Source organism: Stegostoma tigrinum, chromosome 36 (genome assembly GCF_030684315.1).
Source record: "Stegostoma tigrinum isolate sSteTig4 chromosome 36, sSteTig4.hap1, whole genome shotgun sequence".
Classification (NCBI taxonomy): domain Eukaryota; kingdom Metazoa; phylum Chordata; class Chondrichthyes; order Orectolobiformes; family Stegostomatidae; genus Stegostoma; species Stegostoma tigrinum.
Window position 1 is genome coordinate 18,979,003 of NC_081389.1, and position 15,884 is coordinate 18,994,886.

Consider the following 15,884-nt stretch of genomic DNA (forward strand, 5'->3'; position numbering starts at 1 on the left):
ATGAGTACAATCCCAGGATCCTTAGCCGTTCATCATGCGCTAAACCTCCCATTCCAGGGATCATCCGTGAGAATCTCCGCTGGATACACTCCAGGGCCAGTATGTCCTTGCTGAGGTGTAGGGCCCAAAATTGGATGCAGTTTTCTAAATGGGGCCTAACTACAGTCTCCGAAGCAAATCGCTGCTTTTAAATTAATATTTTGTTAGCTTTTAAGGAATGTGGGAATTAGCATGTCACTCTGACCTTTATTTAAAATTGGAGAACGGAATTGAAGAGCTAATGTTGCGATGTTCTTCTGTTCCAGTCTTAAGCTCTGCCTTCACTGGCTAGGAATTATTTTCCACTTCTCTTACCCACCCACACACCCAACTTCTCCACCAATGATTTCTTCCATAAAGCCTACTTCCTGATGAGTCTTTCGCTCACTAGCTGGCAGAATTTTTGTGTTAACTCCACATCCATTTTTACCCTCTGCCTCTGAAGAACCTTCTGATGTTTTCCCATGTGAGAAGATACATGTTCAAGAAATAGAGATATAAGATTGGACAAATCAGAATGAAGTCTGTGTTTTAAAGACCTTTTCTTTCCTTTTTTTTCTAGGTACATGCAATATTCCGCAGCACAGGAGCCAGTTTTCAGAGAGCACAAGAAGAATTTTCCCACGGGGTCTTCTCCAATACAACAGTGCGCAATGCTGCAGCTACTGCTGCATCAGCTGCTGCACAAAGCACCTTGCAAGGAAACTAAATACTGGAGATTACTGTTTTCAAAAGTTATCCTCTTGTACGTTCTTTATAAAGATGCACTTTCATTGGACAAAATGTGTATTTTGTGTCTACCTATTAAGGGGGAAGGATATATTAGGCTTTAATCAAAGGGTTTCAAACAGATTGTTTGATAATATCACTGCATTTTCTACTATAGAAAACCAGCTGCTCAACAGTTTGAATTTTTCTTGATTATGAAGAATCATTGGTCGGTGTGTTGGCTCACTTAGGGAGGTACGTTTACAGAAGAGAGTAAAACATCAAACTAACTTTTTGAAGTCTTCATATTTTAAGTGTCTTCAGTAAAAAGCACAGTGGATTTTACTAGCACCTGAAGTATTGTTCACCACTATGACATTGTTTCTATGCCAAAGCTGGTCATGTGTTATTCTGTGGCACTACATCTGTCTTGTTGATTAGATTTTGGTATCATGGGCTGGACTTTGCATTTCTTTTCATTTAAATGAAATCACATTTGGGTGAAGGTGCATCACAGAAACCTGACAGCATCTTGACAATACTGCAAATTCATTGGTAAAAGCTTTGAGCATGTAGCTTGAGCTTGACTCTTGTTAATCATTTTCTTAATCATAAATTCTTGTATGTTGGTCTGTGTTTCAAAAAAAAGAAATTGGGTATTTAAATGTAGAATCTTCTGGAAACATTCGGCATACCAGCAGCTTCTACGGAGAGACAAATATTAATGCTTGAGACATAATAGGAGGCAGACATGCATGCAGTTTTTTGCTCCTTCCACTCACTATATTACCTATTTCAAATGTGTTTGCTTGTAATTCTGTTTCTGACCAAGTGTCCACAAACCTGATGCATCTTCCTGTTGATTGAAATAGTCAATTCTATGACAAACATCTGTTTGTTTCACAGGTGCTGTTTTATTTTCCTACATTTGCATTGTGTTTCCAAAAAAAATTACTTAAGGCTGATTTAGGCAGAAATAGTATTCCTTCATGAAAGCAATTACTTTCATGTCTGCTCTGGGACATTTAATTTTTTTGGTGTAGGAACCATCTCAACCCACCCCCATCTTTTTAAATGATCCCCAAGGTGTTTGGCGGTGGCGGGGGGAGGTAAGAGAGGAGCACGTATTGGCTGTAGGTTTCCTGCAGAGTTAATTGATCAGATCTAATCACTCTCTTAATCATGTGGATTGTTAACATTAAGGCAAATACTGTGGATGCTTGAAATGAGGGCAGAAATATGCTAGAAATATTTGAAGTGGTGGAAGAAGAGTGTTTCAGGCTAAGGAACCTGTTAGCTAATTCTTCCTGATCTCATTCAGAGCAAACAAATGTTTTTCTTTCAACTCATTTTAAATGGTTAAACTATAGTCATTGGGGTCTCTTAAATTTTTGTAAACCCTTTTGTCTCTTGAAACTGAGATACCCTCTTCAGAACTTTGCATTTGTTTTCTTGTGTTTTGGACTACTGTTGTGAAAGAAGTTTTTCTTTGTTGAAAAGACTGCATGTAACACCAGCTCCATACTGGGATTCTGATGAAGGAATTATTTTTGGTTTATACTTGGCAAAAACTAAATAGTGTGGAAACTTTATTTCAGTAACTTTGCCCTTTCAAAAACAAAAGCAACTTGATGTTCTGTGTAAACAGGATTTCCATGGAATTGTTAAAATATCACCATGATTGAACTTGCTCTGCTTTATTTCTTGCCCTTGTAGATAACCGGATAAACTATGCCCATAGCAAACCAGAAGTGTATGAATGTTAGTTGAGGCTGGGATTTATTTTCCTCAATCTCGTTGGTAAGTTAGATACTCTCCAGCACTGTTGCTGCAGACATCTACCAGATGTTGTCTTAACAATACTCCCATAATTATGAATTTTTCCTCAGGCCTCACTCATTGGTAATTGGTCTTTCAGATCCTCGAGCTTAGAGTGGAACCATTTTTGTGCTATTGGTGTAATTGCTGCTGAGGTATTAAAATACGCAAGAGACTGTAGCTATAAAATTTGTTTGAATCATTCATGAAGATCTTTCCTTTTCCCTTCAGTTTAATTTGGCATGTAATATGTGCTGAACTACCAACAAATTATGGGTACTTGAGCTTAGGACAAAACTATACAGAATGACTTGTCAGTTTAGGGATTGTCTTTTAGCTTCAGAGCTCTTGGTTTACAGGACTTAATTTGAGTATTGTTGAAACACCAAAGTGAACTGATGTAATATTTTTGATTTCACAAATGTAAATGGGATGGTCATTTGCTTGAACAAGCTTTCCAATGGAATGAATGGTGTTAGCTTTTCATTGTCTTAATGAATAATTCCATGCAAATGACCTTTTTAAAACATTTTGTGCTCAAATAAAGGTATTTAACTTGATTCCAATAGTTCTTTGACTCTTCAGACCAAGTAAAAATGTTCCCTACAATGCAATTTTGTTTTTTAATATAAATCTTGGTGCATCGTTCTGTTGAATGAAAATGAGTAAAATATTCAATTCCATGAATGGACTGGCATGCAAAGTGTGAATTTTGTTATCGTGGACCTCCTGAGGGAAGAGTCTCAATGTTTGATCTGAGCTCCAAGGATTTGAAAGACTGTATCCTCCATTCTCTAATACCATGCATATAGATCTTTAGAACTGAATCACTTGACATCCAGCTCTTCTTCACTGATCATGCCTGGAATGTGCTATAGATTTGGATCTTTGGGGACCAATTAGGAATTCTTGATCAGACTCTTGGCATCCACAGTACCTACTCTGAAACTGTGTACTGCCAGTGGTGCTCTGTAGGTTTGTGCACTCATGATACAACTGTTGTAACAATTTGGTAACCTTGTTTTTAAGTATTTGTTTTCACATTCTGAAGTTGGTTCCCTTTTTGGGTATTGTTGACTGACCTTTTCATTTTTCAGTCCTCTTCCAGGTACAAATTCTGCAATAAAAACAATTAACTTGTAATAAGCACTTTTTCTTAAAAAGGAGTGAAATGTTCCTAGGTGCTGCATGGGAGCAGGAACACAACGTGATATGCAGCAATGAAAGATAATAAAATGTGAGGCTGGATGAACACAGCAGGCCAAGCAGCATCTCAGGAGCACAAAAGCTGACGTTTCGGGCCTAGACCCTTCATCAGAGAGGGGGATGGGGTGAGGGTTCTGGAATAAATAGAGAGAGGGGGAGGCAGACCGAAGATGGAGAGAAAAGAAGATAGGTGGAGAGAGTATAGGTAGGGAGGGGATAGGTCAGTCCAGGGAAGACTGACAGGTCAAGGAGCACATCCCTCACCTTCCTGGACCCCTCAGTCTCCATCTCAGGCGACCAGCTTGTAACTGATGTCCATTTCAAGCCCGCCGACTCCCACAGCTACCTAGAATACACCACCTCCCACCCACCCTCCTGCAAAATTTCAATCCCCAATTCCTCCGCCTCCGCCGCATCTGCTCCCACGACAAAACATTCCACTCCCGCACATCCCAGATGTCCAAGTTCTTCAAGGACCGCAACTTCCCCCCACAGTGATCAAGAACGCCCTTGACCGCGTTTCCCGCAACACATCCCTCACCACCCCACCAACCTCCGGATGCAACGCATCATCCTCCAACACTTCCGCCATCTACAATCCAACCCCACCACCCAAGACATTTTTCCATCCCCACCCCTGTCTGCTTTCCGGAGAGACCACTCTCTCCGTGACTCCCTTGTTCGCTCCACACTCCCCTCCAACCCCACCACACCCGGCACCTTCCCCTGCAACCGCAGGAAATGCTACACTTGCCCCCACACCACCTCCCTCACCCCTATCCCAGGCCCCAAGATGACATTCCACATTAAGCAGAAGTTCACCTGCACATCTGCCAATGTGGTATACTGCATCCACTGTACCTGGTGTGGCTTCCTCTACATTGGAGAAACCAAGCGGAGGCTTGGGGACCGCTTTGCAGAACACCTCCGCTCAGTCCGCAACAAACAACTGCACGTCCCAGTCGCAAACCATTTCCACTCTCCCTCCCATTCTTTAGATGACATGTCCATCATGGGCCTCCTGCACTGCCACAATGATGCCACCCGAAGGTTGCAGGAACAGCAACTCATATTCCGCCTGGGAACCCTGCAGCCTAATGGTATCAATGTGGACTTCACCAGTTTCAAAATCTCCCCTTCCCCCACTGCATCCCTAAACCAGCCCAGTTCATCCCCTCCCCCCACTGCACCACACAACCAACCCAGCTCTTCCCCCCCACCCACTGCATCCCAAAACCAGTCCAACCTGTCTCTGCCTCCCTAACCTGTTCTTCCTCTCACCCATCCCTTCCTCCCACCCCAAGCCGCACCTCCATTTCCTACCTACTAACTTCATCCCACCTCCTTGACCTGTCCGTCTTCCCTGGACTGACCGATCCCCTCCCTACCTCCCCACATATACTCTCTCTACCGATCTTCTTTTCTCTCCATCTTCGGTCCGCCTCCCCCTCTCTCCCTATTTATTCCAGAACCCTCACCCCATCCCCCTCTCTGATGAAGTGTCTAGGCCCGAAACGTCAGCTTTTGTGCTCCTGAGATGCTGCTGGGCCTGCTGTGTTCATCCAGCCTCACATTTTATTATCTTGGATTCTCCAGCATCTGCAGTTCCCATTATCTCTGCAGCAATGAAATGTGGCTTGCATGAATATCTCTATGCAAAGGTAGACTAATAGCATCTCGGGAGAAAACTAAGGTAGACAAGGTTTAAGGACAGAATTTCAGGGCTGAAGAGTAGCTATAATTCGAAGCCATAGCAGTGAGAATCAGATGTTCGATAAGCCACAACTGGAATGTGAAATCTCAGAATTTTACACTTAGAGGAGGGAAGGGCTGAGATCATGAGATTTGAAAGATGAGTATGAGCATTTTGAAGTGATTGTTGAAGGTAAAATGGTGCAATCTTTTTGATTATTTGTAGCATTTTGGATACCATCACAAGGGGATACTAGTGACTGGGGTCTAGTGGGGCCAAGTCTCGCCCAATACGGTCATAGGTCCAAGTGGAGAACAGTATCCTTCAAAATTTAAATGTCAGGGAGAGGTCTAGTTCTGAAATGGTATGGATGTATGAACCAAAAAGACTCGACTCATTTGGATCATGGAATGGTTTTATGATAGGTGAACTACTACTCTTGTAAAACACTGAAATTCAGACTTTATGCTTCAGTTTAGTTATTTCAATACCTGAAAAGGTTATGATTTAAAAGGGAGGTTTGTTCAACTTGGCTGTTTTTGCTTGAGTTTCATTTTTTTTATTAGGGACAAGTACATAAGCCAATCCATTCCATCCTCCCTGGGAGGAGTATTGAAATTGCATCAACTATTCAGGTAACCTGAAGTTAGAACTTCACACAGTAAGACCCTATTTTAAACTGTTCAATTCTTTCTTCTGATCTATATTTTGTTCCAAACAAATCAAATGTATAAATCAGAAATAAGTAAATTTGCTGAAAAGTACTTGGGTCAGGTAGCATTTGCAGAAAGAAACAGTTGATGTTTAGGGCATGCAGAACTGCATCTCATTGCCAAAACATTGCATGTATTCAAGAGGTGACTAGATACAGCACTGGGGCAAGTAGGCCATTGAGTTGTATGGTCAGTCATGATCATGAGGAATGGTGGAGTATGCTTGAGGGCCCACATGGTCTCCTGCTCCTATCTTCTATCTTTCTATCGCCTTTGGGACTGAACTTTTAAATTCAACTTCAGACCATGATCTCAGTCTCCTATCTTGATCACATCCATTTGCCACAGTATCTTGGTCACTCCACAGATCTCATTAACACATATTTTGCATAAGCACAATTCCTTTGGTGTCATTAGTGCTCCCTTTTTTCGACAACATTGATACCGTAATTTTCCACTTCTGAAGAGATATGGGAGTTGAAAAGCTAACTTGTGGCAGCATCTAAGAGGAGAAAAACATGTTGAGTTTCTCTAGTAGTATCTTGTTTGTTTCTGCATGAACCAGATACAAGTAGTGATGGTGATACGGGGGAAATGTTATTTGCCCAAGAATTGTTTGGAAATAATGTTGGAGTTAGGAGGGGAATTACTGAACTATGGTCAGAAGAACTTCATCAGTGCTAGGCCCTATAGATAGGAAGTATAGCTGGATCTGGTAATGAGAAACTAAGTGGTTTAAATGGCCAGTTAGCTTAACTTTGGGAGTGGGGAAAATGCTTGAATCTATCATTAAGGAAGAAATAGCAGACATCTGGATATAAATTGTCCCATTGGGAACACGCCCAGCATGGGTCCATGAAGGGTAGGTCATGTTTAACTAATTTGGTGTGAATGCTTTTGAGGACATTACTTGCATGGTGGACAGTGGGGAACCTGTGGATGTGGTGTATCTGGATTTCCAGAAGGCATTTGACAAGGTGCCACACGAAAGGCTATGTAAGATAAAGTTGCACGGTATTACAGGTAACCTATTGGCATGGACAGAAGATTGGTTGACAAGTAGAAAGCAAAGAGTAGCGGTAAATGGGTGTTTTTCTGGTTGGTGATTAGTGGTGTCCCTCAAGGATCAGTGTTGACCGCAATTGTTTACAGTTTACATAGATGATTTGGAGTTGGGGACCAAGTGTGGTGTGTCAAAATTTGCAGATGACACTAAGGTGAGTGGTAGAACAGTGCAGAATACACAGTCTGCAGAGGGATATAGGTAGTCTGAGTAGGCAAAGGTCTGGCAGATGGAGTACCATGTTGATAAGTGTGAGGTCATCCATTTTGGTAGGAATCACAGCAAAATGGACTGTTTTAAATGGTTAAAAACACTGCAGCACACTGCTGTGCAGAAGGACTCTGGTGTCCTTGTGCAAGAATCGCTAAAAGTAGGATTGCAGGTGCAGCAGGTAATTAAAAAGGCAAATGGAATTCTGTCTGCCATTGCTCGAGGGATGGAGTTTAAAAACAGGGAGGCTATGCTGCAGCTGTATAGGGTCCTGGTGAGGCCACACCTGGAGTACTGTGTGCAGTTTTGGCCTCCTTACTTGAGAAGCAATATACTAGCCCTCTGTGCCAAGGAGATCCACTCAGTTGATTCCAGAGTTGAGGGGGTTGGCTTGAGGAGAGACTGATTAGACTGGTATTATACTCATGGGAATTCAGAAGAATGAGAGGAGATCTTGTAGAAACCTACAAGATGATGAAGGGAAACAAAGGTTGCTTCTGCTAGCAGGTGAAACTAGGACTAGAGGGCATTGCCTCAAAATAAAGGGAAGCAGATGTAGGACTAAGGTCAGGAGGAACTTCTTCACCCAAAGGGCTGTGAATCTGTGGAATTCCCTGCCTAGTGAAGCAGTTGAAGCCACCTCACTCTTTAAGTCAAGGCTAGATAAATGTTTGAACAGTAAAGGAACTAAGGGTTATGGTGAGTGGGTGGGTAAGTGAAGCTGAGGCTCCAATGATCAGCCATGATCTCGTTAAATGTTGGGGCAGGCTCAAGGGGCCAGAGAGCCTACTCCTGGTCCTAGTTCTTATGTTGTGTTCTTAAATGTCTGTAGGGCACCACCTGGGTCAGAGTCACCATCATATCATTAGCAATGGAGGAAATACCAGGAAGAATTTAGCATACAATTTTAAATTGGAAGAGGCTACCTTTTTTAAATATAAGAATCTGACAGGATAAAATGCAACTAGTGGAGTAACAGATAAATCACCCATTGTTCCATTATAGCTTTTTGAGGAAGAGATGCATCAGGAATTGTCTGGGGATTCGCGCAAGAGGGGTGAAATGTAAATAAAAGGCTAATGAGATCACAAAGGAAGGGGGGGGGGGGCGCATGTTGCTTATCATGTAGATTTAGTGAGAACCAGGTCAAATGCAATAGGCTGAGGGGTGGATGAAGAAGAAATTAAGATTGCCAAGGTGAGAGTAAGAGAACAGAATGGCAATCAACATAAATGCAAGTAAAATTATTCTAACCAGTAACTCAAAAGTAAGCAAGCAGTTTAAAAATGTGGAGGTGGGTTCAAAGAGTGAAATGGATATTTTCTAATTGACTGAGAGTTGTTATTGCCCACCTTTTTGGATCAGGTGGGGCATATACCTTGGCCTCCTGGCTCAATAGTAGGAACATGACAACGTCACGTGGACAGGACAACAAGGCTAGAATCTATTGTGAGCGATTTTGATGTTAAGACTGAGGATTCTGAGATTTGTACAAGTAGATACAATGGAGATAGAATTGAAACTGGGGAGATCCTGCAAAGACTGATTATGGTTACAGAAGATTGGTTAAGTCTGGAAGATAGCAACCTTGGGTGTATGAAGAAAGTGGAGGGGAGATGTCAGAAGGGCTTGTCACCTTTTTTAATCTTCCTCAGACATAGGGGAAATGCCCCTGATTGAGAAGGTTCCCGTTCTCTGTTCATAAAAAGGCACTGGGATATTCCCAGCAGCTTCAGGCTACATAGCTCATGGTTGTTGATTAGCTCAGTTGGCTGGATGGCATCAAAAAACAGCCAATCATGGGTTCAATTCCGATGTTGACTGAGATTACCATGAAGGGCTGCCCTCCACTTTTGAATGTTGTGCTGGCCCTCCGATAAACCATTGCTACTCATCTAATGAGACCACTGTCCTGTGGTTGTTACAGGACAAGGGCAGCTTTACACTACTCTGTTTAATTGTTGACAGGGTAGGTATTTGGAACTTGTCAGGAGATGGTGGGGTGGGAAGAGTAGAGAGAGACAGCGAGGAAACAGAGTGCTAGAGAATCTCAGATTTAGCAATATCTATGTCAATTGGAGATACCAAGAACTGCAGATGCTGGAGTCAGTCAATAGTGTGCAGCTGGAGGAATACAGCAAGTCAGACAGCACCAGAGGAGCAGGAGAGTCAACGTTTCGGGTTGGGACCCTTCTGAAACATAGACTGTTTTGCTCCTCTGCTGCATGACCTACTGTGCTCCTCCACCTCCACACTGTATTGAGTCTGGAATTTATAATTGGACACATTAGACACAAAAGCAGGGAAGTTATGCCAAATGTTTATAAAATTCTGCAAGGTCCTAACCAGAGGACTAGCTCTGGTCTGCACACTTTTTAGTAAGGAATGTGAAGGTCCTTGAAAAGGTGTGGAGTAAATTTACCAAAGAGGTTCCAAGGATTTAGACTGGGGTAAGGGGAGAGGATATTTGAGTTTTGAGGTTAGTTCAGAGATGTTGGGTGGGTGGAGGGTCTGTTTCCCTTGGAGTAAAGGTGATTGAGTGAGTAAATTTTAAAAATTTTCTCATTACAGCATATGGGTGTCACTGGCTAGGTCAGCACTTAAGGATAACCAATAACTGCCCTTGGGTAATTAAGTGTCAACCACACTTGTGAATCTGGAGTCATATGTAGGCCGGACCAGGTAAGGAGGGTAGGTTCCTTCCCTAAAGGACATTAGCGAACCAGCTGGGTTTTTCTGACAATTGGTTATGGTTTTGTGGTCATCTTTTAGACTCTTAATTTGATGGAATTCAAATCCTGATGCCCAGAACATTACCTGGGTCTTTGGATTAATAGTTCAACAATACCCCTAGATCATCGCCTGTCCTTTTGATGACGTGTATAAGATATTGACAAGCTTTATGTAAAGGAGTAAACTCGTCCTAATTAGCTGATGCTACAAGGACTAGCGCTCACTAGTTCAAGACTGCAACTAAAGATGCAACAGAATGGCAGGAAGATCTTTGTTCCACTGCAAACTGTCATGACTAGTAACTCCCGGCCTATGAGGATGGTGGAAACAGAAACAGTTGAAAGAAACTAGATGGACAATTGCAGGATACTAACTTGCAGGATGATGGTCTAGAGTGAAGGAAAGGAAACTGACTAAATTACGCCCTGGGGCAGTTCAGTAGGGGCTGAATGGCCTCCTTCTGTACTGTCAATGACGAGTGAAATGAAGACAAAAAAACTGGAGATCTGAAACGATGCAGGCATTGGGGGAGAAATGCAGCAGGCCTGGCAGTATCTGTGAAAAGAAAGCAGAGTTAACGTTTCGAGTTATTTACTTTTTCGAAACGTTAACTCTCCTCTTTTCGCAGGTGCTCCAGCAGTTTAATGTTTCGTTCTACTGAAAAGTAATACTGCCATTCAACATGCTTGTTTACCCAGCACTGATACGTTAAATATTTTAAAATCGATTCGTTGTTTTCAGTCTAAGGCGATTTGACCGTATCACTTCCAATGAGCGACAACTCCTCTCTCAAGAAACTGCTTTATAACAGGAACGAAATTGCTAAACCAGAAAATAATGCCCTGGTTTAAATCCGGTCTATGCCCAATGTCCTCTAATTTGCTCTCCTCGATTGAAATTGCGGAAAAAAAACACACCACAAACACAAATTCATGCATTGCAAGTTCCGAGTTTGTTTTTGCGTTGTAAATTCTGTAGCGAACTTCCTGAATTTAAATTGCACAACACAAATCGAGAAGTGTGTTGCAAAAGAGTAAACGTTTACAAACGATACCCGTGCATTTGAACAGGATTAACGCAACATTCTTCAGTACATACGCTACAGTTGCGAGCAGCACGACTTTAATCGTAACGTTCCAGCCCCCGGAAGCATTTCATTCTCAGAGAAGGAAGTTGTTGTTGGTGTCGGGGTGACCAGGGTCAGTTTGCAAAGTGAAAGTGGTGGGTGGAGTTTGAGGGTTAACACTGGTTTGAATTTCTCTTCTCCCGTTTCCCCCACCCCCACCACCTCCATTGGTAGTTAGATTTCGGTCGGTCTCGAACCCCCTTGAATGGAGCTGGTGGATGGCGTCTGGCTGCGCTCCACCCAAACTGGAGGAGTTCATTCTCACAGAGAAACTGGGCGCTGGCACCTATGCCACTGTGTACAAAGCCTACAGGAAGGTGAGCAGTTCTAACCAGACAGGGGCTTTGTGCAATGACACCTGTGTAACAGGTGAGAAACTGGTCAGGGTACTTGTGCTGAAGGTGAGAGATTGGCAGGAACGTGTGTATTAAAGACATTTGTGTCAGAGATGAGGCATTAGAAAGAGCATCTTTATAAATAGCAGCAGTGCCAGGAGTGAGTGTGTTTATGGTATCAGTGCCACAGGTGAGAGACTGGTTGGAGCATCCGTGTGACTTAATTTATTTCAATTTATTTGCCTCTGTTTGGAGTCTGTCTAGTATTTTAAAACTTACGTCTCATCTGGTCCATTACTGGGATGGAACTGGGCATGCAGGAGCTCTTTACCTGCTTAGGATATGAAAGACCCCCACAGTGTTTGGTTTAGAAAAATTGGAAGATCTCCTGATCAACCCTGGCCTAGCACCACCAAAACAGAACGGTACAGCACAGTACGGGCCATTCATCCCACAATGTTGTGCTGACCTGTTATCCTACTCTAACTTGATCATATTTTCATCATGTTCACGGACCACGTATTTTAGCTGTGTCTATATTGACAGCAATTTGGGTAATCCTGAGGATGTGAAAAGTATTTATATGAATGCAGGGTCTTTTGTGTCTTTCTTGTCCTAATGGTCTGAAGTAAAGTCAAGTTCTGAACCGCATTTATTTCATCTGTGTTTAAAACTTTAGCTTGACCTCAGTGCCTCTTTAAACGGTCCAGTCTGACGATGGTGTCACACCGTGAACGGCCCTGTCTGTTTCAATCAAACACAGGCTGAAGTATAAATAAACCTGGTATCTTCAGCATTGTACAGTTCTGCTTTGAAGCTGGTAATATAGTCATACAGGATAACACAGTGTGAAGCTGGATGAACACAGCAGGCCAAGCAGCACAAAGCTGACGTTTCGGGTGCTCATGAGATGCTGCTTGGCCTGCTGTGTTCATCCAGCTTCACACTGTATTATCTTGGATTCTCTAGCATCTGTAGTTCCCATTATCTCTAATATAGTCATACAGCATAGGAATAGTCCCTTGGGTCCAAACAATCCATGCCAACTATAATCCCAAACTAGACTAGTCCCACCTGCCTGGACTTGGCCCTCATCCCTCCAAACATTTCTTACTACATGTTTATCTAAGTGTCTTTTAAGCCATACCTGTATCGACCACTTCCTTTGGAAGTTCATTCCACAACAAACCATTGTGTAAAAGAAAAAACAAAATTGCCCCCATGTTTTTTTTCTCCTCCTACCTTAAAAATATACCCCCGGCCTTGAAATTCCCCACCCCAGGGAAAAGAAACCGGCTATTTACCTTAACTATTACCTCCCATGATTTTGTAAAACTCTACAAGGTCACCCTTCTAAGCTCCAGTGGAAAATACATCCCAGCCTCTCCTTATAACTCAAACCCGCCATTTGCAGCAACATCCTGGTAAATCTTTTCTGAACTCCCCCCTCCAGCTTAACAGTATCCATCCTATAACATGGCGACCAGAACTGGACACAGTATTCCAGAGGATGTCCTATACTAAAAGGCCTGAGCATTTTGGCATTTTTGCAAGCATGCCAAGAACCACCCTGTCTACATGTGATGTTAACTTCAAAGAATTATGTACGTGGATCCCTAGATCTCTCTGTTTTACAACATTACTCAAGGCCCTACTTTTAATTGTATAGTAATTTTAATTATATTGGTGTTAGCTGAGAAAACAGAACAGAACGTTTTGCATTCACCTAGAACCCCAGGGTGTCCCAAACAACATTAGTGAAGCATTTATGACATTGTTGTAACCAACAGAGCAGCAATTTATACAAAGCAAGGCTCCACAGACAGCAGAGAAATATCGCCTTAATGATCTGTTTTACTGTGATTTGGTCAAGTGATGAATATTGACCATGACACTAGAGAACAATTTGTCCTGCGCTTGACATAGTCTCGTGGGACCTTTTACAGGTACTTGGGAGAGTAAACAGGACCTTGGTTTGACATCTCTTCTGAACACAGGCATTGCTGCAATGCTGCTGCCTGGAGGAACAACACCTCATTTTCCTCTTGGGGACCCTGCAGCCCTCCAGACTCAATACCGAGTTCAAGAATTCTCCCGTGTTCTAGCCCCCAATCCCACACTCCAGGCTTTGTTATCACATAACCTGCCATTACACACTACCTATTGTAAGCCACTAACAGTCTCCATTAACAGCTATTCACCCTCCTGGCCAGATCGTTATCCACTCCTTTGTCTGTTGAACTGCTCTTCTCTCTCTTTGGGCTCTGTTCCCCACCCATTGCTTACTTCTTACCCCCTCCCTCCATCTATCTTTTGCATACAGCTGACATTTTCCTAGCTCCTATCAGTTCTGAGGAAGGGTCACCGCACCCGAAGCGTTAACTCTGGTTTTGCTTCACAGATGCTGCCAGAGCTGCTGGGCTTTTCCAGCAACGTCTGTTTTTGTTTGAGTGGTTTGCAAGCTATTCCGGAGGGCAGTTAACAGTGAACCACGTGGTTGTGGAGTCACGCATAGGACAGACCAGATAAGGGAAGCAGAAGAACATTAGTGAATCTACAGCCATCCATTATAGTTGTTATGGCCCCTATTACGGAGCGTCATCATACTGCATGGAAGCAGACCCTTCGGTCCAACCAGTTCTCGCTGACCATAATCCCAAACTAAAGTAGCCCCACCTGCGTGCACACGGCCCATATCCCTCCAAAGGTTTCTTATTCATACACTCATCTGGATAGCTTTAAACATTGTAACTGTACACGACTTCCTCTGGAAGTTCATTCCACCCATGAACCACTCTGTGTGTTTTGAAAAAAAAAACTGCCCACTTTTGCCTTTTTTTTAATCCTTCTCCTTTCACGTTAAAAATATGTCCCCTAAGTCTTTAAATCCCCCAACATAGGGAATAGATACCTGCCATTCACCTTATCTATGCCCCTCATGATCTTACAAACTTCTATAAGGTCACCCCTCAACTTAACGCTCCAGTGAAAACAGTCCCAACCTGTCTGAGCTGACAGAACGTCGATCCAAGTACAGTTACGACATGACGTTGGACAGATACATAAATAGGAAATAAATAAATAGTGCCAAACACAGGCAAATGGGATTAGTTTAGTCTGGAAAACTTGACACGAATGAGTTGGACCAAAGGGTCTGGTTCTGTGCTGTATGACTCTACTCAGCCTCTCCTTATAACTCAAACCCTTTATTCCCAGCAACACCTTGGCAAATCTCTTCTGAACCCTCTCCAGCTTAATGACATCCTTTCTATGGGTGCTCCAGTTTCCTCCCACAGTCCAAAGATGTGTAGTTTAGGTGGATTGGCCATGCTAAATTGCCCATAGGGATGTGTAGATGAGGATAGTTATAGGGGGATGGGTCTGGGTGGGATGCTCTGAGTTCGGTGTGGACTTGTTTGGCCGAAGGGCCTGTTTCCACTCTTTCGGGATTCTATGATAACAGGGAGACCAGATCTGGACACAGTTGTATAATCCAGCTTTTCATTAATTGAACTTAAATTTTACCAGCTGCTGTGGCAGGATTTGAACCCAGGCCCTCAAAGCCTAAGCCTCTGGGTGATAAAGTCCAGTAACCTTACCTCTACCCCACCACCTCTCTGACAGTGTGGATAGTGATAAATGGGCACATACCTTGACTGTAACTGGCTAATCTGCACCAATACGAGAATGCTTTCACTGTTCCTCATCACAAGTGAAGTCCACTCACACAGTCAATCTATTGTGAAACTGTTTCCCTAAAGTGGTTCTCACTGTATTCCAACAGGTGAACAGTCGCGAGGTTGTGGCCATTAAGTGCGTGAGTAAGAAAAGTTTGAACAAAGCCTCGGTGGAGAATCTGCTGACTGAGATCGAGATCTTGAAGACAGTCAGGCATCCTCATATTGTGCAGCTGAAGGATTTTCAAGTGTGTTTGAGTGGAGACTGAAAACGAATATTGTTATTTAAAAAAAAAGGGCTGGATAAGTAACTTCACTCCTCATTTTGGGGGCTTCCTTCACCTTTCCCCCCAGGCTTCTCCCTTGAGTAGCATTAACATTGCAGAGGCTGTTTGACTTGCTGGATGTTTACAGCTTGTTTCTATCTGATTTCCAGTGGCATTTGATTTCCCATGTATGTGTGAGAAAGGCTGTAACAATGTACCTTCATCTGTCTGACATCTGTCACAGTCTTTTGTGTCAGTGTGTTGGTGTGTTTTGGTTGTGAATGAGGGGCATGGATC

At 42.9% G+C, this 15,884-nt stretch overlaps 2 protein-coding genes across 2 annotated transcripts in view; both read left to right on the forward strand.

Moving 5' to 3' along the window:
- scamp2 (secretory carrier membrane protein 2) overlaps window positions 1-3,252 on the forward strand; it is a 40,633-nt gene extending 37,381 nt beyond the window's left edge. The window contains exon 9 of the mRNA XM_048520617.2: window positions 602-3,252. Coding sequence (XP_048376574.1) covers window positions 602-748 — 147 coding nt within the window. The 3' untranslated portion in view covers window positions 749-3,252. The remainder of the gene's footprint in view (window positions 1-601) is intronic.
- An 8,013-nt stretch (window positions 3,253-11,265) lies between these two features.
- The window catches only part of ulk3 (unc-51 like kinase 3), a 56,168-nt gene continuing 51,549 nt past the window's right edge, over window positions 11,266-15,884 (forward strand). Inside the window, exons 1-2 of the mRNA XM_059640132.1 lie at window positions 11,266-11,626; window positions 15,429-15,569. Coding sequence (XP_059496115.1) covers window positions 11,528-11,626; window positions 15,429-15,569 — 240 coding nt within the window. The 5' untranslated portion in view covers window positions 11,266-11,527. The remainder of the gene's footprint in view (window positions 11,627-15,428; window positions 15,570-15,884) is intronic.